Raw genomic sequence first — 27,289 nt, 5'->3', positions numbered from 1 at the left:
GGATGGTAGCTTTTCCAGTTGCCAGACAAAAGGTGGTGATGATTAAGTTTTGCATAAGCAAGTTACTACTGGAAATTGATTTTCAAAATGTGGTAACATAAAAGGTACAGCTAGCACCTAGTGAGACATGGAAAATGGTTAGAAACAAGAGTAAATATTTATAATGCAGGCTGGAGCCAATTCAGCTAGGAGACATAAACTCTTATACAAGTAACTAGTTTCTGGCAGGCAGAGGAGAATCTGTCCATCTGTAATGAATGATACAGAGACCAAATATCCATGTTCTATGTATTGTGCATGATTTCTTGTCTTACAGCCAAAACTGTAAAAAAAAAAGGGGTCCAGTGAGTCATAGGTACCCAGCACTGATATAATACTGTAAAAGCACGGATGAAGAGTGGTATATAAATTTAAAGTGAAATAATAATGTGTGGCTTAAATTTTCATCATTGCCAGAACTTACTCTTATCTGATCACATCACTGCTGCCTGAGAATCTTATTCCATGTTTAGGCAACTAAGGGCAACTAGCTTGCACTAAGGTTAGATTGAGTGTTGAATACATAAAAAGTCGTAAACACAATGTTTAATGCTTTCCAGACACCATAAATTGTGAGTATCAGATAATTTTCACTGAAAAGCAAAATCTTCTTGCTGTTGTGTTGACCATCATGATGCTGAATTAAGCCAGCGAACTCACATGAATGTGCACTGTCCTATATAGCAATAAACTTGCATGGGGTCCTGCAATACATAGAACAATACAGAATTGTTATGAGCCACTAAATTTAAATAACAGTGATGTAAAGGAAACTGGAAATAATGTATTTTTCCAATATCCCATGGGGAGATAGGCACAAAAAGCAGAACACAGGTTTCATGGTTTTCAAAAGCAAGATGTTGTTATGGATTCCTTATTCCAGATTTGAGGAAGTATTAGTAAGCATTCACTGGCCGCATTTGTACTTACTAATTTATCAGCTTCCAATTCCAAATGCAAAAGTAGATAGATGAGCTTCAGATGTATAATGGATTGAAAAAGTTTAATAGCCTCTGGATCCTAGACCTGGGTGCCGGAAGGGAGCGGGTTTATGGTCCCAGAAATGTTGGTAAGAAATGATAAACTGCTGTATGCAACTCAATTTTTAAAATGCACAACAATTCTTACTGACTTTATTGCATATCAAATACAAAAAAGAAAACAAATGAAATCAATCTTCTTAATAATAAAAAAATCTTAATCATTGTATTATGTCTATTTAAGACTTCCAGATGTTCACAGTTTAAGAAGTCAAACAATACTTATTAGTTTTTTTCTAGAGGTAATGGGTTAAAAAAAATTGTGATAAAAAATGTAGTCAATTATCATTTGAACTTTAAGTACAAAAATAAATTAAATAAGGGTCAAAAAACCTTGTGCAATAATCTGGTATAAACAAAGTTAATGAAAAAGAACTGTTCTTAACTTGTGGTTTTTGCTTTGAGTTTTTAAAAAATTCAAAACAGTATTTGTTCTCTGAAGTATCCATATAATGTTGAGGTCCAGATGTGCGTTCTTTGCTTTTAGTCATATATATAATTATTTTTGGCTGTCTTTTTCTTCCTTGGCAATCCTCTTTGTCACTCCACTGAAATATTTCTCACGAAAGCTATTGTGACTTTTGTATGGCAGGTACTGGCTGTCCAATATGTGAGAATCACGGTCTTCATCCTGGTGTTAAAATACATTGTTTAGACATTCAGTATATATTGCATCAGTGCGACTCAACAATTTTCTTCAGAATTTATCTATAAGATCTCAAAGGAACTATTAAAAACAAGCTTGTAGCTTGGTCCTAGGAACTGCTGTAATGGCAAATAATAATTTTGGATGGAATGTATGCCATTATATTATCAGCACTGTCACAAATTTTGCAAGTCTCCACCCCATGCTGTAGTCAAATGCACCTGTCGTTGGATCAGGCACAAAATCTGTTGTTGTAAAGGCACAACGACAGCTTTGCCATGCATTTTCTGTGAATCAGTGGGCTACTTTTGTCATCAGATATGGGAATCATCATCATCAAATATTATCTCAGCAATCCTTGCAAAAATCATGCAGGTAGGTCATTATTATATACCATATATTGCAGGTGATGTAATAATGCTCGCCTAAAGCCAGCTAATGAGTTCACAGCAGAGACTAGATTCAAATCCAGCCCAGCCACTCAGACACTATGCTATCATCAGGTTATTTTAGACTGAGTTTTTGAAGGTTTGAAACTTATTCCACTCCCATCCCCCTTGATTGGTCTAGCTATGGGACTTCTTCCTGCAACACGTCTGGGTCTTCAACTGAAGTCTGTTCATCATGTCAAATTAAGCCTCAGGTCCATTTAAGCCCACCAGTTTACTTCCCTGACCAAAAAAGTAGGAAGGTTATTTGTTTATGTGCAGTTTGGAAAGACTGCAGTGATCCACCACTCATCTTGTTCAGTGGCATTACTTGACCTTTAGAAAGCTTAAGTGCCAAGTTATGTTCCAGTCTTTTGACTTTATCAGTAGGCAAGGGCTTCCAACATACATAAAAAGGTAAAGGGACCCCTGACCATTAGATCCAGTCGTGACCGACTCTGGGGTTGCAGCGCTCATCTCGCTTTATTGGTCGAGAGAGCCGGCATACAGCTTCCGGGTCCTGTGGCCAGCATGAGTAAGCCGCTTCTGGCGAAGCAGAACAGCGCACGGAAACGCCGTTTACCTTCCCGCCGGAGCAGTACCTATTTATCTACTTGCACTTTGACGTGCTTTCGAACTGCTAGGTGGGCAGGAGCAGGGACTGAGGAATGGGAGCTCACCCCGTCATGGGGATTCAAACCGCCGACCTTCTGATCGGCAAGCCCTAAGCTCTGTGGTTTAACCCACAGCGCCACCCGCGTCCCTTCTAACATACATACTCTTGAATAAATCAGTTGACAGCTCTTGAGCATGGTAGATTTACAATCCTTTCATCAACGTCTGGAGAACACCACACAGACTACCCTGGTTTACTAAAACAACTTCAAACCTTGGCTTATTAACCTGGCGTATTTCAATGAACTATAAAGATTAACGACAATTCATTGCTGTCTTCAAATGTAGCCATTAATTTTAGGTCTGGTCGAAAAACGTTGCTGGAGTTTGATGAAACACACCCCAGAATAAGTTATAATCTGCATAAACAGAACTGCTTTGTTTACTTATTGCCTTTATATTCCAACTCTTCTCCAAGGAGCTCATGGTAGTAGTGTACATGGTTCTTCCCCAACCTCATTTAATCCCCACAACAACCTTGAGAGGTAGGTTAGGCTGAGAGGCAGTAGCAGGCTCAAGGTCTGCCACTCAGTGGACTGGGGATTTGAACCCTGGTCTCTGAGGTCCTAGTACAACAGTCTAACCAACACTGTAGCTTTATGTCTATGCACTAAAACATGCTTCCTCAACCTTAGCCCTCCAGATGTTTTTGGCATACAACTCCCATGATCACTAGTTAGCAGGACCAGTGGTCAGGGATGATGGGAATTGTAGTCTCAAAACATCTGGAGGGCCGAGGTTGAGGAAGCCTGCACTAAAACTTAACATACATGGATTTTATACTCAAGGGCTACAGCGGACTGGGGAGTTAATGGGGAAAGCCCAGGAGTGATTGCCTCTTTATCCTTTGCTTTTTGCTTTTCAGCAAACTCTAATATTAAAACAAAACGCCTTGAAAAGAGCAGTTTAGAACCTAGCTTTGTTATTTAAAAAAACAACCCTGCTGCTTTAAAAAAGAAGAATTTGGCAATGATTTCTGTTTGTTTAATTTCACCAGAATTTCGGATACATACATGTACCTCTAAGAGATGTACTGTTGCAGTTACACAGGTTTATTTGCTCAAAGCAATGCAAAGTGGTTTTTTTAAAAGAGAGACTGAATAGTGAAACACAAATCTATTAAAACAAAACAGAAGAAGAAAAAACAATACAAAAGCCAGTTTTTCACCCTCTATCTCAGTTTTCCTGTTTTTGCATTATGTATGTTCAAATACAAGTGCTTAGAATAGGTTACTGATGTGAAAAATAAAGGTTCTTATTTAAATAAATATTTACAGTGTGCTAGTCAGGTGTGTATGCACATTGCATTCATTCATGAGTTACAGTAGTAATAAATCAGTTCTATTCCTTTAAATTTTTAAATGTTTCCTTCTTTAATTATTCCTGAGCTTAAACTGCAGACAAACGCAAATTTCACTTAAGGGAATAAAATCTGCAAACGCTCACATCTCTCCAGGCACTACATCCCACATGCTTCTGAGTCTGATTTCTGAAACAACTCATATGCTGAGAGAGGTTAGAGTCAGCAGAAAAAAGATTATGTGGCTAAATCCTTGAGAGAACGCAGAGTATAAAGGAAACTCAACCTGCCAGTCAAACGTTCTCAAGGGAAGATTATTATGTGTTTGCTGCCCTAATAGCAGGCTCTCTTGTGCTGAGCTGTGCTGAGATCTCAGAATTTGATCAATCAACACAGATACAATTTTCAAGTGAAGGAACCAGTCTGCTTTTTAAAACAATCTCTTTCAAAACTGTATTTACAGCCCAAGATGAAACTAGCTGGTGTAATGGTGTAATAGCTCCTCAGCAACCTTAGCATAGCGTTCACCAAGTACTACACTAGGACTAGTCACAAGGAGCCAGCTCAGTTCAGTATAATCGGGAAAGGTATGTGTGCATAAATATATGGGAACTGTTTCCGTGGTATTATAGTTGTCATATAAACAGTAACTTAAGACAGCAATACTCATTTATTATGCTCAGAGTGCTAACAGTTTGTCTGCTGAGTTCAGTGCAATTTCTGACCATGGGAATATTAATCTCTGCACTATGTTCAGCAAGGGCTTGGAATGTTCCATAAAATGAAGCAAAGGCAGAAGTTATTCCACTAACAGTATAGGCAAATAGTAAGGTAAAGGGACCCCTGACGGTTAGGTCCAGTCGTGGACGACTCTGGGGTTGCGGCGCTCATCTCGCTTTACTGACTAAGCCGCTTCTGGCAAACCAGAGCAGCGCATGGAAACACCGTTTACCTTCCCGCCAGAGTGGTACCTATTTATCTACTTGCACTTCGTGCTTTCAAACTGCTAGGTTGGCAGGAGAAGGCACCGAGCAACGGGCGCTCACCCCGTTGCGGGGATTCAAACTGCCAACCTTCTGATCAGCAAGCCCTAGGCTCTGTGGTTTAACCCACAGTGCCACCCACATCCCTAGTATAGGTAAATAGTTTACTGCTAAATATGCCATGTTTTGGACATTATCAAACAGACCCCTGTGCATTTGTTGCCATATTTTTCCTTCCAAATACAGCTTCTCGTGATGTAGCAGACGACCATCTAAAATGTCCTTTGGGGTTTATTTTATGAGCTACTGTGCTGGAATGAGAAAGTTTTGGAGTGTGACTTTTAGGATTCTGTTCTTGTTGTCCCTACCATGCATTTCCACGTATAAAAACCAGGTATTTCCATGTATTAAAGTTGGATAAAGAAGGCAAAATAAGATAATGCATGGTTTTATCTTTCCATTTTAAAGAAAATATTGTCACCACATCTGCAAAGGAACATGCATACATCTGAGAGTACACAAATCTCTTAATAAAATCTCTTAATAAACTGCATTAGGAATTGATGTGCTGGTATGCCCTTGTAGATGAAGGTAGGAACTGACGGTCAACTATCAGATAAAATCCCAGTCACAAACAGAACACAGCAAGGATGCATTTTTACTTGATATCTGAGCAGTGTGGTAGTTTATTTAGAGGGAGGCCACTCATTTCCAGAAAAAGTTGGAAACAGCTGACGCTGTCATATAATTCACGTTCTGTTAAATGTGCTTAAGGCCAACAACACTGGACATATAGGAAACTTTTCTTGAAGTATTACTATGGGTTTATGTAATTTAATAGTGATGTAGAAGTTGGCATATCTCTTCACAGGGTGTGAATCAGATATGAGACTACAAGGCAATTCTATTCTGATCATTATTGTTAAAGTTTAGAAGGAATGCCAGCCGTGAGAAATTAATGCATTTACTGACTAAACGGGTAAGACATGTCCGGAGCTGCAAAATCAATTGCAATAGCTCTGGAAAAAGCATTCAGATTTTAACAAATCTAGAAAAGGGTGTGCAAGTGAAATTTCTGGTTAGGGTTTTTCATCTGTATTTTATGAACACAGCTGTAGGAAGTGTCTATTTGTTCATTATGCTCATTTGTATTTTATTTCTTTTTCAGTATGCATGAGTTTATTCTTTGGGTTATAATGATCCATATGAAACTAAATTGCTGTAAGATCTTTTTTTTTCCCCTCCCAGGGAAATTGAATAATGGCTTGTTGCTAAAAATGTAATAAAATATTGATCTAAATCTAAAGAATCTTTTCGTCAATGGGGCCCAATGTATTTGGGGTGTGGACCAATCATTGGGTGTCTAGCAGCAGAGGGAGGATGCAAATACACCTGGCATGGACCAGGTAGTGGATGCATCCTCTTTTGGGGGCTGCTGTCAGAGGAAGAATCTACCTCCGAGAATTCCTACTGATAAACTTATATTCTTCTCCATTTGTGTTTACTGAGATCTTAATTATTTTTTATCCTGATAAATTTCTGGTCGCTTTTTAAGTGGTTTATTATTATTTATTTATTTTAAAAGGGAACTTCAAAGCTGATAATCAGACCCTTCAACCTGTACAAAGCCCTATCTTAGACGACCCTAAAATGTAATAAAAGTTGTTGAGGGGAGAACAGAGGCTTCAAAGAATGTAGGACTAAAATCCAGACAAAATGCAGGAGTATCCTCCTAATTGAACTTTAAAATCCAGCTAGGAATGGACTGGAAGCTGTTGTTCACCTTTGACTAAAAAATGCTTGCAAACTGCGCTCCTTTTAGAAGACGACAACATTTATTTCTTTATGCTGCATTGCAAAGTAATGCTCAGATATGTATTTTTTTTTCTTTTAAACTGGGCTTGCTGTCTTCAAGGTGAGGGGCACAGAAAAAATACATAGCATGAGCAGTTATGCATATTGACTAAATAGCAGGTCCTATTTGGGAACTTTGCGCCAAGTAACACACATGGTTTTCTGCATATGATAATGACGATGATTGATTACCTTCCCTTACCAGGGCGGGTTACGACAATGAAAACACAATGTTAAAAACAACGTACATAGAATAAGGTGTTTCACTCTCTTCTACACCCCTAGCAGGTATTTACAAAAATATTTCTATACAGAAGTTTTACCGATTTCAGTGGGGCTTGCAACTACATCTTGCAACATAGTATAATAGAAACAGCAAAATTAACCATTCTTGTTACTTCAGTTCTAACCAGGCAGCACCTCAAAACCGAAATAATAAAAATAGAACAGGAAATTCCCCTGCCTCAGTATTAACAAGTTTACTAGTACACATACTAGTAAGACAAGTGTCCTTCAATCACATGTACATCAGCGCAACAAGTACTTTGGCTTCCTGTTTTGGCATTTATGACTCTTTTACAAACCTTCTAAAACCAACTTATAAAAGTGCTTTACGGCACACTGAGTCTGGTACGGTGAATTCCCTCCGTTTCTACAGTAGAAAAACCTGTTTCGAATCTGACAACTGCTATTTTGCGAGAAAGCCATCAAAACAATTACCTCAAAATCTTTCACTTTTTCCATGGTTATCAGGTGTCTCGACGTGTGGCTGGAAAGCATCTGTTCACAGTTGCTAATAAGTTTCAGGCATGGGTGTCGGGGTATAATCTCTTCTGTATATCTGGAAGAAATAAACAGTCAAAGGGCTACAAGAGCTTAGGAACTGTAATAAGTGAATCTGAAACAGAACAGCCAGAGGGCTGATTCAAACTGAGTTAAACTGTACACTTCCACATGGTTCACGGCCTTATTAAATTTCCCAGAAACAATGTATGCTAATTGCTTTCAGAATCCACAGCCACATGTGTAGCACAAAGAGAGAACAAAACAAAAGACAGAATGCAGGTGAAAGTTTGGCTGCAAACAGGAAAAGGACGTTTCATGTGGGTTTCTCTTGCGCTTCAGCACCCAAACCATTTAAAGAGATTATGAAAAGATGTCTGCCAGCAAGCATTCCAATCAGAACTGTCCTTTATACAATGCTTAGCTGCTTTTCAGCTCTACATCCAGCAAATATACTACTGCCATCCTGAGCTCTTTGGAGGAAAGGCAGGATACAAATGAGATAAAAGGCAGACTGCTCGGTCGGTAAATTCCTTACCAAACTACCCCCACCCCCCAAAAAATGACCACCAGAAATTATTTCATCTGCAATTAAATCTAGCCACACCTAAATTCCTTAGCAGTCACCGATATATCCTCAATTCAAGAGCAATCAGTACACTAATATGCAGTACAAATGTTTGTCACTCATTCTGATACTAGCTAGTCATGCTGGCTGGAGCTTTGTTGTTGTTTAGTCGTGTCCGACTCTTCATGACCCCATGGACCAGAGCACGCCAGGCACTCCACTAATGGGAGATAAATGCTACATGCATTTACCATGTATTATTTTTAGATATGTTATGGCACCCTGCAGACACTATTTATTTATTTATTTATTTATTTATTTATTTATTTATTTATTTGATGTCTTTAAATCCCACCTTTCTCCCACATTGGGACTCAAGGAGGCTCACAACATGTTTAAAATATTCTTATAAAATCCGATGTAATGAAAACAAACTAGTTAAAAACAATAGTCAAAATAAAAACAAAATGTATCTAAAGCCAGCATTAAGATAGCAATTGCCCTGATATCAGTTCAGTGGCCAATATCATCTGCTCCTGGTTTTCAAAGGGCTGTCAGAATAGGAAGGTCTTAGCCTGCCAGTGGAAAGATAACAAGGAGCGAGGCAAGCTCACCTCTCTTGGAAGGGAATTCTACAGTATGGGAGCAGCCACAGAAAAAGCCTTTGGCTCTCTCTCATGTCACGAGCAACCGTGCCTCTGATGCTGATGAGACCGAGAGAAGGTGTTCACTTAAGGATAAGTCTGCCCCAGGGTTCCCCTAGACAATGCCCATCCTTAAAGTCTGCAGAAGTTACCATGTAACATATTAAAGACATTCACTGTATCTGAATATATACATACTCTGGTTTATACACAGGAAGCCAGTAGACCAGTCTTCCTCCAAGTACCAAGTATTCAGCTGCAAATTTTAACAGGTCGAAAAGGATGTCACTCAGATGATAATTGGAAGAAATTGAGATGTGATTTTCTGCGCTGGGTAAAATTTTGAAAAAATAACTAATTGGTAGCAGCTTCATTGTTATTTTGTATTATTTAAACACAGCGTGCTGATTTCACAATAAGAACAGAACCTAGCGTATAGCATCCATCACAGGTTTGTCAGGTCTCTCTCCCAGGTTAAAAAAAATACATTGAAATAAGACCTAGATTTATGCTGGCCACAGAAAGAAACCAGGATTGCACAAGAACTTCATATAAAATTATTACTGTGGGTAAAAACAGAAAGCAGTTCTGGAGGGGAAAACAAAATATAGTGAAAGCAGGGATGGGGAATATGTCCCAGAGGGATTATCAGAGCTGAAGCTCGACAAATTCCCACAGGTTTCAAATCTGTGTCAAAAGTAAGCTAAAGGTAACATAATTGTATGTGTGGGTGGTTCATGGTAGAAAGGGAAGAGGCAGTGCGTATTAAAATAAGGCTGTGTTGAGAAATGACAGTACAATACCACTTCGTTTCAATTTCAGGAAAACTGCCTTTCTGTCCAAGTTTTAATGCAACGCACCATCACAGTAGGATGCAGATTATAATGCGAAATATAGAACTGGGCCATAGCAAACCCTGATTTGGCAGCAGGCAGCAGGCACTGTCCTCATAATTTACTGAACGTTGTATTAGTTTAGTTAATTAATTACATTTATCGCTTCACACAGCCTGAAGGAGTCATAAAGCAACATACAAAAATAATAAATACAGTCGTACCTTGGAAGTCGAACAGAATCCGTTCCGGAAGTCCGTTCGACTTCCAAAATGTTCGCAAACCAAATTGCAGCTTCTGATTGGCTGCAGGAAGCTCTAGCAGCCAATCAGAAGCTGTGGAAGCCCCATTTGATGTTCAACTTCCAAAAATAGTTCACAAACCGGAACAGTCACTTCTGGGTTTGTGACGTTCGGGAGCCAAAACATTCGGGAACTAAGCCGTTTGAAAACCAAGGTACGACTGTACAAGAATATAACGATGTATCCATCACAACAATAGAGACAGACTAAAATATTTGGGATTTCAGGCACTAAAAGGGTTGCTAACTGCTATCCCAAGTCCGAAAAGCCACCACGTCATAGTGGCGAGGCATGGGGTTAAGATTCAGAAGGAAACCTCCACTGACATTGCTGAAGAACTTTCCCCACCAGTTTTCTACCTGCTACTGTGTAACTGCATCAAGATGCACACTAGGTGCCAGACTCCGATGTCAAAACCAGAATAGAAGAGGCTCCCCATTTTCCATATGGGAAACATGTAGTAGTCAGATTCCTAATCCCTGTGTTTTAAAAACTCGAGAGACACACTGACAGAGTGGTTGCTACGTACATACAAGCAACGTAATTAAAAACAGCCCTGTCGGATTTGTCGCTGGTTTGGCAGAAGGCTGGAATGTTTAGCAAAAGGCAAAAAGGCTTCTGAAGCCACAGCTGTTTTTCTATTCAGACACCTGCATTCTCAACCCACCGTTTACCTACCCTCTTTCTGCCATCTTTGCCATTTCCTTCTGCGAACCGGTTCTTCTGGTGGCTTCTCGTATGCCGTATGGAGCTGCACAGATCAAGAATGTACGACACGTATCCATCAGTACAACCTGTTCAGAAACTCTAGCTGAGGCTGAAGGCAACAGTGAGCATTCAAGACAAAGCCTGATCCCTGGAGCCTGAAACTATGCTATCTATAGAGGTTTCAGATTCATTTCAGCCCAATTCAAGAAACTTTCAAAGCCCTCCATGCCTCCTTCCACACATGAATAGGCACATCCACTCAGGAATAGGCGAATCTCCACATCTTGCAGCCATCAGAGACACGACTAATGGTGATGGGAGATAGGCAGCTTTCTCTATAGTAGCATGGAAGTCTGTCCCAGAAAATCTGCTTGGCTTCTAGATAGGCAGGGCACCAACACCACCCTGTAGCCTTTTTATTTCTTTAAAAAAAAAACCAGCAGACTATGGCCTGGTTTTTTATCTCAGTGCTGGGTACTTGGTTCCTTCCTTTGTTTTTCAGACTGTTGTATGTGATATGTTGCTTGCCATTCACATTTCATCATTGTGTTTCAGCTTCGGGCAGCTCAAATGATCTGGCAAACTAAGATACAAATAAAATAATTATCATAATTTATTCACCCTTAAAGCACAGGGTCTCATTAGATGTATAGCATAAATTTGATGCCTTTTCTTTCTTTTTAGTAAATCTTAATAAGTTGTGCTTATTAAGAAATTATAAAATTTATTACAGTATTAGATTGCTTTTACATCAAATGAATTATAACACTTCAGCAACTGTAGACAACGCCTCTTAAACTTGATGCAATGATTAAAATGTGTATTTTTAACAGATCACACGTCCTACTGTTGGAAAAGCATCCATGCATTTTCTAAGCTATTAGTATGTTTTTCTCCATCCATAGCTAGTGTACTGTTTTATTAAGAAAATAAATGCCTTTCGTACTTGTATGTGGAAACTGTAAAATTTAGAAACTTGGTACGTATTTTCTTCAGATATTATATATTCCATGTTCAGATATAACTGCATGGTGTCAAAGTGCTAGCTGAACATTATTCACAGTCTTAAAAGCTGCTTAAGGCTTTCCAAAGACACTTGGGGGAATATTTTCGGAGTCACTAATTAGAGAGGGGTGTTTAATTCACACTGACTTGCAATTAACATTATGAAGTTAATTTCCAGTTCTGCATCTGAAGAACATTTCTCTGCTTCCCAAATATTGCCAACACCTACAAGCATTGCCTTGTAAAGGCTGTGTATTCAAAAGAAGGAGATCAAAGAGGGAATTCTCCTGTTTTATAAGAAATGGCATATCTTTTTCATGAACAGCTTCAACAACCAATACATAGTGAGAGATGGTTATGTTTTGTTTTCCTAAGCTTCCTGTTTATGAATAGGCATGAAAGAACATTTAAATTCTTTAACAAATTACTGGCAAGCTAATGTATAACCAAACTGGAAACCAAGAATTTTCAGTATGGAAACACTCCAGTAAGCAACTGTCTATTATGATCACTGCCACATTTAAAATGGCTTCAAAGTGCTAATCTCAGAAACAAAAAAGACAAAAATTGAGCGTTTCCCAAAAAAAGATACAACTCTTAATAATATACACATTCAATGTAAATAAATTTACATTTACATAAAAGTTTATTCAGTGAATACTTGCAGGTGGTCAAACTACAGACCACAATCTTTTTTTACAATGCGAACTTGAAAGCCGCCAGCTTCAATATAAGGGGTCTAGATGTCAGCATGATATTTGCATTTAAGGCTACACAGAAGCATGTTTATATCCATTATGAGGTTGAGATGCAATCAGGGAAAATATGCTTACTCTCAGGGAAAAACGCTATTTTAGCACTACTAGTCCCAAGTTACCGGGAACTGCTCCTGCAAGACTTTGTTCTTCATAACATAAAAGATGCATGAACTGAGGGGCAATTGGCTCACTACCTCCTTGCAAACAAGTCAGCATATTCCATTCAGTCTGGATGTTATTGCTCTAGCATTCTCTTTCGAAGAGCAAACTATGACAAGCTTGCAGATGTTTCCATTATCACTACAAACTGAATTTATGAATCATACATATTTTAGGCTGTGCATTAACTTACGGTCTGTAATTACTGCATCAAACTTCACCCCCTTCCTCCATATGGCTTTTGATGCATCAGAAACTAATACGTCAAGGTAGTGCTTCTCCAAACCATACTGACGGAGGTTCGCTCTGATATTTTCATCAGGTCCTCTCCACTTCTGGTTCTTTCTGCTAGCTTTGCCTGGGAGCAGTGGGGAGTAAATAATGCCAACTCAATTTCATGCCATATTGGATTCAAATGATTACCCATGGCCTTCAATTCCTGCCATAATTTATTTCAGTTCCGCTCATATAAGGTATCTCTTCCAATTTTTAATCTATAACTAACACAGCTCCTGAACACATCCCATATCAGCAATAAGTACAAGAAACTTAAAAGTTATTCTAATACAGTGGTGCCTCAGGTTACATACGCTTCAGGTTACATACGCTTCAGGTTACAAACTCTGCTAACCCAGAAATAGTGCTTCAGGTTAAGAACTTTGCTTCAGGATGAGAACAGAAATCATGCTCTGGCGGCGCAGCGGCAACAGGAGGCCCCATTAGCTAAAGTGGTGCTTCAGGTTAAGAACAGTTTCAGGTTAAGAACGGACCTCCGGAATGAATTAAGTACTTAACCCGAGGTACCACTGTAGTGTAAGAAAAGGAAGTAAATGCCATGGACATAGTTTGGATGCCATTTAACCCTTAGAGCTGCAGCTGTATTTATCAAGTGGCTTTGGAACTTCAAAAAAGGTAAAGGTAAAGGACCTCTGGATGGTTAAGTCCACCAGTCAAAGGCGACTATGGGGTTGTGGCGCTCATCTCACTTTCAGGCCGAGGGAGGCGGCGTTTGTCCACAGACAGCTTTCCGGGTCATGTGGCCAGCATGACTAAACCACTTCTGGTGCAACGGAACACCGTGACAGAAACCTGAGCGCATGGAAATGCCGTTTACCTTCCCACCACAGCGGTACCTATTTATCTACATGCACTGGCGTGCTTTTGAACTGCTAGGTAGGCAGGAGCTGGGACAGAGCAACGGGAGCTCACCCCATTGTGCGGATTTGAACTGATCAAGCTTCTGATCAGCAAGCCCAAGAGGCTCAGTGGTTTAGACCACAGTGCCACCCGCATCAAAGAAACATTGGCAAAGGTAGAAGTGACTTCTTCTTTGAATGCGGTAACATGAAAAACTGGAACTCATCCATCCCTTTCTCTGCTGTGATATGTGAGCTCAACACATATCTGTAATTTGTGTGTCTTCTGCACAACCTAAGCATAAGTTCTATATCTGCGTGGAGGTCATACATCTCATCATGCAGCAGATGCACAGGGATCACGTAAAAAAGGAAACTCCAACATGTGCAGGCATCTCCTAGGGCAATCACGTGTAGGGATCTGTACATTGTGACTGCAAAATCCATAGGGAAATCTCTACAATATAGTGAACGCAATATAGTGTGTTCTCTTGTGAAAAGTGCTACTCAAAATCAAAGCATTTTAGGAAAAACTTTAGTAAGGTTTTTGGCAGTTACCTTTAATTTCATCTTGGGTTTGGGTGTAGGTAGTTACCTGACATAAACGTGAATCAAAAGCAAACCCTAAGAAAACTTGCACTCTCATTTGCATCATCCACTGCAGTGCCATTAAAAAAAAATCCTTTCTGCAGTCAACTTGCCTGTTGCCCATGATCCACTATGCCCAGGAGCGCATAGATATAGAGGGTAGGTTTAAGTGAATGCGCCCGTCTCTGACCAAGCTTGAACAGGAAGATCTCTGATTCTTTTCCAAGATCAAGCAGTTGCTAAACTTGTGTAATAAAGCAAATAATTACATTTTCACTGCTAAGAACTGAAAGCAACATACCCAGTCCATGTACGGTGTTATAATCTATATCTGTCCCACATACGTACGCTCCAAAGTGGGCTGAAGCAATAAGAAGTCCACCTGCAAAATAAAGAAAAAAACCACTCGGTGCTGACGATGCAACTATTTGGGAATACAACAGCAAAAGGTATTTGATACATGTATTTCATATTGCAGAAATACAGCAGAGAAGCAAATAGATGTGTGCCAAAACAAATAACGCCCCTCAATGCCACATGTCGCCTGGCATACACAACTGTTTCACACACATATTATTTAAGAAGGGTGTGAAGCATTGCCGGCTAGAAGGACAAAGGCAAGAGCCTATTTCTGAATCTAAATCAAATCTCATACTTGACATCAGCCCCAAACTTGATACAGCACCATTTGCCTTTAATCCCTTGAACGTCTTATGTCTTCTGCCAGAAAGCCTTCTCTTCTCATATTATTGCAATTGCTTTTAAACTCCCTTTATGCCCATTGCTACTTGTGGTTTATCTTGTCTTGAAAATACACACACACACACACACACACATATATATATATATATATATATTTCACAGAGCTGCTTCTAAATGAACAATATAAATGGGATAAACTCGCCCCCTGCTGGTATATCAGAAAAAGGTCATCAAAGGAAGAAAATAGGTTTTCTATCAAGCCTACAAGAATGTGAAGGAGTATTTCCTGCCTACAAACCTGGAAACATGATTGCAGTGTTTATTCCTATATGTGCTACCGACACTCCCAGTCTCCAGAGAAAGCTCTGTTGAACATTCACTTCCTGTTCCTTGACTTCCAATGTACCACTTATGAGAACTGAAGTGCAGTGGTACCCCGCAAGACGAACGCCTCGCGCGACGAAAAACTCGCAAAACGAAAGGTTTTTTCGTTTTCGAGTTGCCTCGCAAGACGAATTTCCCTATGGGCTTGCTTCGCAAAACGAAGCTTGCCCCGGGGACAGCGGGTCTTCTCTTTTGAAGCAAGGGGATGGGGAGATAGCGATCTCCCTGCAGCCCCTTGCTGCAAAAGACGTCCGGGGGAAGCGGGGAAGAAGCGCTTCGCTTCCCGCTGCCCCGGACCTCTTTTGAAGCAAGGGGCTGGGGGGAGATAGCGATCTCCCTGCAGCCCCTTGCTGCAAAAGACGTCCGGGGGAAGCGGGGAAGCGAAGCGCTTCGCTTCCCGCTGCCCCTGGACCTCTTTTTGCAGCAAGGGGCTGCGGGGAGATCGCTTCTCCCGGTGCTCCGAAGCCGGGCGGGGGGCAGGGGACACCTCCCGCCGCTGCGGGGACACCTTTTGAAGGCAGGCGGGGGGGGGAGCAAAGACTTTCGCCCCCCGCCCGCCTTCAGAAGAGGTCCAGGACCTCTTCTGAAGGCTGGCGGGGGGCAAAAGTCTTTGTCCCCCCTGCCTGCCTTCCCAGGGGCTTTTAAATCGCCCCGGACAGCGGAGAAGTCCTCCGCTGTCCGGGGCGATTTTAAAATGCCGCCCGCCAGCATTTTAAGATCGCCCGGACAGCGGAGAAGTCCTCCGCTGTCCCGGGCTTTTTTAAAATGCTGGGGGTGGGAAGAAAAGCCCTTGTCCCCCCCCCCCCCAGCCTTCAGAAGAGGTCCGGGGACAGACTGTCCCCGGACCTGGTCTGAAGGCGGTTTCCCTAGGAACGCATTAATTGATTTTCAATGCATTCCTATGGGAAACCGTGCATCGCAAGACGAAAAAACCGCAAGACGAAGAGACTTGCGGAACGAATTAATTTCGTCTTGCGAGGCACCACTGTAGATGTATTAAGAGTACCGCTCCCTGAGCAGGCAAGTGAGGATAACAAAGGGCTCTATTGTTCTTTCAACATCAGAGATTGCTCACATGAACTGTCACAGGATAAGAACAGATCACAAATGGCCAAGCAGTAATATGGAACCAGTGTTGTCATGGATGAGGTATACTTAATAAAAACAAATTCTTCTAACATGTCAAGAGAAAAGATAGAACCCAGGGAGATAACATATACAAATTTGACAGGCAACTTTACACATGGTGCAGGCTGTATACAAATTAATTGGAGGAGGGGAAAAAATACCTGTTCCCACAAATGGATCAAAAACAACATCATTTGGTTTCACTCTCCCATGGTTTGCCATAAGAAAAGCCAAGCAGGCATCCATGCTTGTATTCCCAATAAAATGTCTCCTTTTTACACTGTATGACTCAATAAGGTCCCTTTGTCCATCGGCAATCTGTGGCAAGGTAAAGAGAGAAAGGAACCATTAACTTTGGTTACCAATAACTACTCAAAATACTCAGAACTGTACTGGTACCTTGGTTTCCAAAAGCAAACACACATGCTACGCCGGCTCATGACACTGACTGACTAATATACGCTTTCTTGTCCAATACGCTTTCTTGTCTAATACGCTTTCTTGTCCAAAACTAAACTTTAAAAAAACAAAAAAACAAAAAGCCCTAGAATCCTAGAGTTCAGCCAATAGGTCTAAATTTTATAAAGCATGCTAGGCATCTCTTAACCTGGGGCAGGTGGGCTGTGACCCTCAAGATGTTGCTGGATTCCACCTCCCATCAGCACCAACCAGTATGGCCACACTACGTCTTTAACTGATGAGATGTAAGTAATCTCAGCTGGAGCAACTGTTTAAGAATGTAAGAACTGACTATCTGAATTAGGCCAAAGTCACATAGTTCAACTTTCTTTGCTAGACAGCTGATTAAGGTTGGACATCTGCCCATCACTGCTATTTAGTGCCGTAAATGAAAAATGTGTGTCAGAAATATTAATATGTCATCAAAGATGCTGATAACTGGGATGGCAAGATTTCAGGCAGGATCTCTTTGGATTCCGCCCCCCCCTCCCCCAAACCCTAAGATCCACCGACAGGAACTGGGTACAAAATAATTATGAAAGCCTAGGAATTTGTTTTGTGTTATCTGAACTGAGCTTGCAGTCCTTCCACACAAAAATACACTCCTAGTTAAGCCTGTCCTCCAATCAGCTTTATTTTGGTAGTATAATTTGGAGTGGGGGTTGGGGGGAAGGGAAAGACTCGTTTTGTTGCTGCCATGGTTCAAACAATTGGGAGTTAGAAATCCTTGCTGAGCTACTTCAAATCATTCAGATCTTTGAGTAAGTCCCAGTCTAACTTTGCCTACCACCTGCTTATGGTATTAAAAAGATCTATGATCAAAATATGAAGAAATCATGCCCCACTATCAACTTATTCTCAGCTATCATTTCTCTTTCATGCTGTAACAATTCTTTAATTATTAATAAAATGACTGTACTCACCCATCTCCCAAAATATAAATCAAGGGGCTGTTCTGGGATATTGTTTGGATCCATTCCATAATCTTCCAGAAGCCAAAATATATGATTTGGTTTCTTTAAATTTACTTTTCCTTCAAATGGTAAAAATTCTAAAGACTGTATTAAGGAGGGGGAGAGGGAGGGGGAGAAACACATAAATATAAGTAACTATTATTGAAACATAAAATGAGTACTGGCTTACTAAACCCAAATAATTACTAAAAGTATTCAGATTATAGTTTTAAATATGTATATGGTGCCTTTCCAACAAGTTACCAAAGGAGGTGTGAAAATCAAAAACACTATCACTCATTAAGGAAGAGCACAAATATAAGAAATGATTTCAAGAAATTGCAGTCTACTTACATCTATCTTCTGAATCTTCTCTTCTTGTGTTAGTGTTTTGTTAAAAGTGTGAACATTTATTTTGTAAGTTAGATTGGACTGTAAAAATGGGGCCTAAAACAAAGCAAAACAAGATTTGATTAGAACAAGCAGCAATACACTATTGGGTACAACTGTGTAACAGGCTCCAAAAAGACGGAACAAAACCCAAACCAGCTTCTCTTATACAAACCATTTTCTCTGCTGGATAGTTCTTCAGTGAAGAGTACAGTTCTTCTGCGGATTTCCCATGACCCCACAGTTCAAATACAGATCTGAAAGTATTGTAACAGGTTACATTCAGCAAAGGGAAAAAAATATTCATAAATGCTTTTCCTAGTTCCCTTATAAATCTTCTGATTCAACATGCTCTTGAACGCCACAATTTTACTTTTCATGATTTACTTTCAAGTTCTACTGAAAACATTCAATGGGACATATGCATAAGTAACTTTGAAATATTTTCAGGTAACAAAACTGAACAAAATGTTGCCACACACCAAGGAAAAAAACAACCCACGTAGTCCTTACATTTGGTTTATTAACTTGTACAGCAAATGAGCTTTTCAAGAGTTAAAGCTCCAGAAACAATTTATGCTTCAGCACAGAAGCAGAGCTACATCCCAAACAACAGAAGAATGAGATGGCAAAACTTAGATGGAAACTTAGGACGCAGGCTGTTTCTTTTTTCAAAAAGCATAGCCCTTACTTTGCACACACTGTTCGCTTCATCAGTCCTCTTGCCATCTCTTCTGAAGGCATGCTAAGAATCCAAAATGGAGACTGCAAAGAAAGAAAGAAAGAAAGAAAGAAAGAAAGAAAGAAAGAGAAAAGATCAATAATGCTAAGGAAAAGGCACTGTAAAGAATGACAACTGGACTGCTTGTGCCACAATAGGGCAAGGATGGGCAACCTGTGGCCCTTCTGACATCGTCGGACTCCCAACTCCCATCAGCACCAGCCAGCATGCCCAATGGTCAGGGGTCATGCGAACTGCTGTCCAGCAAAATCCACTGACATAGGGAGAAGACAAATGGAACTACAAGAGGAAAGCTTAAAACGTGTGTTCTTCAGTTGTCACGGAATTGACAGACAAGCATGCCAACTAATCCAATGTTCCTAGAACCTCTCTTCAGCTTCTGCCTTCCTTAATGTTGCCATCACTTCTACCACTTTCCCCTGCAGAAAGGTAACAAAATGCAATAATCTTTCTATCTCAGATATCTGTGTCCAGCCCAAGCAGGAATTGGCGTTTGGCAGGGCAGGGCAGGGGGGGGCAAGCTAAGACTGACAGCTTTGAATATTTGGCTTTCATTTCAGTTTGTGAAGAGGGGTTCCGTATTGCATGAGCACGCTATAAGTCTCTATATTTTATGTCCGGCTTCTTACACAGAAGGCTCTATCACCACCTAGACCTTGTTTGTGATTGTGCGCCTTCTGGTTGTTTACTTAGTCTGTCACTTCAGGCCTGAATCACTGTTACAAAAAGACAGCAGGACCCTAGGATAGAATTCAAGTCAACCTCTATATAGAAGGTCCTTTAATGTATGTTTCAATGCATCCTTCAAGAGATGATTCTGTTCTGCTGGCAGCACGCAGCAAAAGCTGAGTTTAGGAAATTTGGTTTCCTCTAACAAACCTTGACTATACGTAGATCGTGGTTAAGGAGGGGCTAAAAGAGATAAAATAGCACATTAATTCCTTCATTGGCTCTTATATAACCATAAAGGGATTAAGAATTTTGCAGAGGTCCATGCATAGAGAGGCGTAATCTTTGCATCCTAGGGAGCACAGTGGGAATGAACAGGCAGAAGTGATATTCTAACAAGAGTAACCCCCAGCAAAAACTACAGCTAGGACACCGAACTACACTCAGGGGAATGATACTCAGGCTCATTCTGTGGGTTGCATGAACTTGGTTGCTGCATGTGCTTTGTTTGATTTCATTGTTGGTCAGGAAGCGAGTTTTCCAGCAGATGGCACTATGAATTTTAAAAACTGAATATAACCCACTAAGCAAAGATCATAACGCGCACCAGAGAAAGCACTGTCCACTGATCCATCCTTATTCCTGACAGATCTCTCCAGGGTCTGACAGCCAATCAACAAACAAACAATCACACCCTAGGCCAACCCCAACCTCTCTCACCACCAAAGGAACACAAGCGGCTAGTAAAGAGAACCTTCACAAGCGATGCTGACACAACCCCCCACCCACCCACCCACACATTAAGTAGAATAGAAGCATTGCCACCTGACCCCACCCCCACCATGGCCCCTCCACCTCTTTCCCCCTTTTCTTCCTAATGTAACACTAATGTCTCAACAAATGAAACTGATCTGTAGAAAATGTAACTTGAAAAAAGAGACATTGCACATAATTTTGTAACCAATAAATCTTTAATAAAAAATGTTTTTTAAAAAGAAAGCACTGTCCACAAAGCAGTTCAATTTTCAGCATTTCAAATAATAATAATAATAATAATAATAATAATAATAATAATAATAATAATAAATAATTGATTTCTGTATTCTACATTTCAGATAATTTTATGCAAAAGACTACATCCTAATATTAATTATGAAGCCAATGTAGGCACATTCAATTCTAGAACAATATTTCTTCCAGGTCTGTTTCTATCTAAAGAATTTTAATAATAATGCAACTAAGATTCAAGCTTAGCTCTAAAATACATATTTCACTAAAGTTTTTTTGGGGAAATAAATAAACCACACAGGAGCTGAAGATTCACAGACTTATTCACAATCTAATACTTACATTTAATCTCAATTCCTGTTCATCGCTGAATCGTCCACCACCACCAGAGGGAAACCAGAGAACTTTATTTCCTAGGAGAAAAGATTACAAAACAAATATTTTTTAAAGAACATAGACCAGGCAACCCTTTCTGAGGAGAGCATTCCACATAGGCTCTGACCACTGAGAAAGCTCTCTCCCTAGTAGCCCACCTACATAAACTCAGTGGGACTTAGTGGCACTTACTCCAAGGTCTGCAGATACGAGAGTACAGCTCCGAGAATCACAGAGAACTGCATACAACAGAAAGCATCCAAAAATCAGTGTCCATATACACTTGGTATATATAAACACTCAGCACACAAGCTAGATAAAGTGAGAGCATGCAATTTCAATGAGATGGACAATCCTATGCAACTGTTACTTGGAAGTACCATAAACTCATTCTGTTCAATATGTTTTCTCCTAGGTGAATGTAAATAGGATTGCAGTAAGAAAGATGCTCAGCTTTGGCTGGAATAAAAGGCTCACATTTTCAGTATGTACATTAAAGGTACCTCCTAAAAATCAAACCTATGGAAAAACCAGAGACACCCTACTGATGAGGCTATCTTTACACAAAACAGTGAAAGCTAAAGCTGGGGGAGTTGATCTTTTTAGTCCAGTGAAGACCACTAGAAAACATTCCTCTGTGCTCTTTCTTACAGGCATCTAGGGAGCTTTCTTCATTGAATTTATTCACTGCAGCACATCTTGTCAAGAGGATGCAGTTCCAAATCCTGTCGTATCGTGTTTCAATGTGCAGAACATCAGAGTGGGAGATACCTTCTCCCTTTCTAAGCTATCAGGCATGAGTTCTTCCTTTTCCCCCCAAGCTCAAATGGGCTATCAGATCTGCAGATTGTGAGCCAATGGGCGCACATACCTCAAGTACCGCCTCTCCTCATCTTAACTGACCCAAATCCTGCAGTCCTCATCCGAGGCCCTTCTTCGTGTGCCTCCTCCATGAAAGATCCAGAGGGTGGCAACATGAGAATGGGCCTTTTCTGTGGTGGCTCCCCATTTGTGGAATGGTCTCCCCAGGGAGGCTCGCCGGGCGCCTTCCTTACATATCTTTAGGCAAAAACATTTCTCTTCTCCCAGGCCTTTGGCTAATTAAACAATTTACGCCCCCGCCACAATCTATCGTATTGGCCCGAATATAAGCTGCACCTTTAAAACTGGAAGGGGGGGGAGAAAAAAGGGGGAAATAGCTGAATATAAGCTGCTCCCTTCCTCGCTGTTCCTGGCTGCATACTTGGGGGGGGGGGAGATCCATGCTGTGTTTCCCCTTCCTCACTGTCTCCCTTCCCGGCCTTGGGTGAGAGAACAGGGGACTACACACGGGGAGGGCACTGCTTTGCCCCGTTCCTGGCACTGTTTGCCCCGGGCTCCTTGCTGCATATTGTAAGGTCGTGAATGTAAGCCGCACTTAAACTTTTCATGGTTGGATTTGGGGGGCGGGGAGTGAGGCTTATATTCAGGCCAATACAGTATGTGTGGTGGGGGTATTGCTTTTGGTTGTTACTGTGGCACAGGGCCAGATTTAGGTTTGCTGAGGCCCTAAGCTACTGAAGGTGATGGGGCCCTTTATATGTCCAGCTGTCCTTTGCCAACAACAAATTGTCGCTGTTTTTTGTGTTGAATATATGCTATATGGTAATTTATGGACCTAATAGGTATCTAAAGCCATTTGCACATAACAAAATATGTATTTTATCAAAGTACATCCAGTTTTTTCCCCTTTAATTTTTTTGGAACTCCCCAAGAGAGTGGGGCCCTAAGCTATAGCTTGTTTAGCTTATACATAAATCCGGCACTGCCCATTGCTTACATCATAGGAGCCTACACAACACAAAATACTGTTGCTGTATGTAGGTTTTATTTTATTTTATATTTTGGAAATGTACATCCAGTTTTTTTCCTTTTAAATTTTTTTGGGGCCCCCAAGAGAGTGGGCCCCTAAGCTACAGCTTGTTCAGCTTATACAGTACGTAAATCCGGCGCTGCTATAGCACACGTATCTGTGTTTCTATACTGTACATAGAAATCCAATGTATGAATCAACATTTCATTGGCACACCGCTACCACAATGAAACTAACGGGCTCTTCCGCTATGTCAAGGAAACGAGGGTTTGCAGCAGCCCCCCGCGGGTGTGATTTGTACACGGAAGGAGGGCCTTTGAAAAGCCCGGGGCTCGTTCGTAAACAATGCATTTTGTCAGCAGCCTGGAAAGCAAAGGCTCCTTCCTTCCTTCGCTTGTCCTGTGCTTGGGGTGGGGGAGAAACAGCCGCGGCTCCGCGCGCGCGCTCTGCTTTCCGGGCGTCGCTGCGGCTCTCGCGCTCAGGACTCACCGGCAGCCGGAATTCCAGGTTCTCTTGCGCCAGCAGCAGCAGGTAGCGCGGAAGACCCGCGCTGGGCAGCGCCATCGCAACGCCGCCTCCGCCTCCCGAAGCCCGCATGCGCGCGGAGGAAGAAGAGCAGCATCACGGCGGGAAGGCGGCGCTTGAGGGCGAGGGGAGGAGCAGGGAAGCCGGGGAAGAAATGGCGGGCGGGAGGAGGGAGCCCGGGAGAGGGGGCTGCAGCGCTTAGACCCCCAGGAAGTGTCTCCTTCCTTTCTTCTCCTTAAGGAGATCCCGTCAATTATATATACGTGCTAGAAAAGCGACCGCAGCCTGCGCCACGGGATTAAGGTGAGGATGTTTGCAATAAAAATTCCTTTCTATAACACTCCTTTTTTCCACCGCGGAGTGGAAGAGAATGTAGCATTCCGCTACTCGACATGCATCCTTGTCATCAGCTGCATGCAGCGCTTTGAAATGCGATTCCAAGCAACGTGCATTTAGTTCGCATGTAGGAATCGGCGCCATAGAAATCAGTGCGACTTCTTATGATAAATATGCTGCAGAGGTAGATGGTTTGGAGGCACAAATAGGCAAGCGGCTACAAAGCCTGAAAACTTAATACAGCGGCTGTCAGTGGCGCGCACGCAATACGTGTGGATCAAGGCGAAAGCTAAGAATCCAGCTTACAAAATGAGCGCCTGCTGTTTTACACAGGCTTATCATAAACTAGTTACCTGGTGAACATGCATTTAGCTACATGCTAATTTTCTAGAAATCTGAGGACTTGCACCCATCAGAAAATGTTTGCTGCTGTTCATGTACAATGAATTTGCACTGCAGGAGTGCTGGAACCTTTTACTAGAGTTATAGAAACACAAATAGTTAAGCTGACGTTGGTCTGTTTCCATTTTCTACCTATTAAAGTAGGGGTTTTGAAGACTGCACTCACAAGCCTTTACGGAAATTGTTTTTATATACCTGGTGCCATCTTATATCAAGTGGAACATATTCTGTAGTTAAAAACCTACAGAAACCTCAGATAGAATCTTGTATGTGCTTTCCACCTTAAAAAATGCACAGCTGTAGAAGGAATCACCACCCCTTTGTGACAATTAATAAGGTGACTGTACTCTGGTTAACTGACTTCTATCAAGGAAGGTGCTACAAAGAGGTCGACCATGCATCGTAATTATTAGCATGCTACAGAGGTGACAATTCAAATTTCACTCACAGAAAAGAGGAACTCTACAAGATAAGCATATATTTAAATATAATGTTAGCTTTTCCAAGGGCACATTGATCCACACCAAGCAATCAATACGTTTGGTGATACCTTGAGCAAATGCACATAATTCTTTCACTTGAATATATCTAGCACGTAAGAAAGTTGGTGCAATCCTGTGCACACTGGTAACACCATTGACTATAAAGGGACCTGCTTCCAAATGACATGTATTGAGCCTATAACCTATGTGTATATAAACTTGGGAGTAAGTGAGGAGAAAAGCAGAAGTGGGATGGTTAGGCCAAACTGAGTTATGCCCACCTCAAATGTGGGGTGGTTATAGGTCTGTCTGAAAAGTGGAATGGCACCCACCATATCCTACCCCACTGGACCCAAGCTATATTGAACTTGGTGAATTTCAGTATAAACATGCATATAATTATGTCTAAGTACCAAACTTGTCTAAAGGATAGTACAGGGTTGGCCTACTGTTTTATCTTTCAGGTCATGCAGCTATACAGTGAAAACAGGTGCAGCAGGCTGGGTATGATCTGAATTGCTATTACAAATAGAAGGCAAGTACAGCACTATTAAGAGACATGGGTGGTGCTGTGGGTTAAACCACAGAGCCTAGGACTTGCCGATCAGAAGGTTGGTGGTTCGACTCCCCACGACGGGGTGAGCTCCCGTTGCTCAGTCCCTGCTCCTGCCCACCTAGCAGTTCGAAAGCACGTCAAAGTGCAAGTAGATAAACAGGTACCGCTCCGGCGGGAAGGTAAACGGCGTTTCCTTGCGCTGCGCTGGTTCGCCAGAAGCGGCTTAGTCATGCTGGCCACATGACCCGGAAGCTGTACACTGGCTCCCTTGGCCAATAAAGTGAGATGAGCACCACAACCCCAGAGTCGGCCACGACTGGACCTAATGGTCAGGGGTCCCTTTACCTTTACCTTTAGAGCACTATTTATGACAAGCAAATGTCTTGTGGTACCTTAGACTTAATGTGTAAAAACTACTCTTTAAGATGCTCTAAGGCTTGTTTTTTGTTGTATCAGACTAACATGCCTACTCCTTTGAATATATATGTGCTGTTTTACTACCAATATTAATTGATGCCTTTATATACGACCAAAAATATTGATACAGTACAGTGGTACCTTGGTTTACGAACTTAATCCGTTATGGAAGTCTGTTCTTAAACCAAAGCGTTCTTAAACCAAGGCGTGCTTTCCCATAGCAGCAGGGACTCAATTTACAAATGGAGTCAACAGGAAGTGGAACATGTTCTGCTCCTAAGGCAAAGTTTACAAACCAAAACACCTACTTCCAGGTTTGCAGCATTCTTAATCCAAGCTTTTCTTAAACCAAGGTACTACTACTGTATATGAATTGGCTAAAATAAATGTGTGTGTTTTTTGGTCTCCACAGCTGCAATTTCAGAGCTCTGCTTTTTGTTATGTCACAGCCTCAATACATGGAAGCAAAATGCAGAGTACCAAAGCTGTAAGAACTGATCTTATCTCTGTGGGAGAACTGGCAAGAGGCTGGCAGAGCTGGTCGGAGGTTCATGCTGATTATCAGAGACGGAACCCCTTCAGCAGCAACAAGCCAGTAACTCGGCATACTGAGAGAGGAGATCCCACCTATGGGAGGCCCCCCGAAGGCTCCAAAACAGAACAAAGAGGAAAGGATGCTCACACACACATAGGCAAGGAAGTGGAAGAATTATGCTTGGTCATAAGTAGTGTTGGAGAGAGAGGGCAAGATGGACAAGTAAGAATAACATTTAAACAGCTCTTTGACAGATATGTAACTATATCCAACAAAGTAGTAGGTGTCCTACTGAGGGCAAGGAAGCACAGCCTCGTTGATTTTGAAGGCGAAATGCTTTGGCAAGGAAAAGATGATGATGTAGTTATCACCTTACTTGAATGAGATGGTTGGATAAGCATGATGGCATTTGGCAACTCCTTTAAAAGCCTTAATCAACAATGTCGGCGGGCCAGGATGTGATGAAGAAATTGCTATCTGGTGGAAACAGGTTAAAAACAAAATTGAAGTAGAAGTTATGCATATTTTACTTGTGTCCATTCACTTTTACATGTGTGAAAATTAAAAAAGAAAATGGAAAGGAGGTCGGGTTATGGGAGAAATGTCTTCAGCAATTCCACCCACCATTGAATACAGTGTTTTGAATATACACGATTTTGGCTTTAGGTGTGATCCCTGCGCAAGTTGCAGGCTTACGGTACCTGTCATGTTTTTCCCCTCCATGGTCATTGCCTATACAAGGGCAATGTGATAAGGGCTTATTATAAGACAACAGAGTGATAACTCTTCTGAGTGTACATGAACTGGAAATCTGTTTGGCTGCAAAGTGGATGTATTTCACACGAGTCATGGCACTGGAAATGTAGATGCTAAAAAATGGAAGTGATGTGAACACATTAAAAATATTTAGCATTTTCTTGAGGTA

General features: G+C 41.3%; 1 protein-coding gene and 1 long non-coding RNA gene across 2 annotated transcripts; one reads left to right on the top strand and one right to left on the bottom strand.

Moving 5' to 3' along the window:
* Positions 1-1,141: 1,141 nt before the first annotated feature.
* TRMT11 (tRNA methyltransferase 11 homolog) lies at positions 1,142-23,741 on the bottom strand. The gene is given in 14 exon segments (XM_083497964.1): positions 1,142-1,710; positions 7,686-7,806; positions 9,159-9,290; positions 10,774-10,846; positions 12,919-13,083; positions 14,751-14,831; positions 16,825-16,981; positions 18,046-18,180; positions 18,430-18,522; positions 18,641-18,722; positions 19,157-19,230; positions 21,227-21,280; positions 21,283-21,297; positions 23,601-23,741. Coding segments are annotated over 14 exon segments (1,422 nt in total). The 5' UTR covers positions 23,709-23,741; the 3' UTR covers positions 1,142-1,578.
* A 60-nt stretch (positions 23,742-23,801) lies between these two features.
* On the top strand, positions 23,802-27,285 carry LOC310704497. Its single transcript, XR_014524816.1, has 2 exons — positions 23,802-23,939; positions 26,242-27,285. It is a non-coding gene; the product is annotated as an uncharacterized lncRNA (long non-coding RNA).
* The last annotated feature ends 4 nt before the right edge of the window (positions 27,286-27,289 follow it).

This window comes from Podarcis liolepis (genome assembly GCF_965112155.1).
Source record: "Podarcis liolepis genome assembly, chromosome: 3".
In the NCBI taxonomy this organism is placed as follows: Eukaryota; Metazoa; Chordata; class Lepidosauria; order Squamata; family Lacertidae; genus Podarcis; species Podarcis liolepis.
The sequence above is the reverse complement of the archived record's forward strand: the minus strand, read 5'-3'. Positions and strand labels throughout refer to the sequence as shown.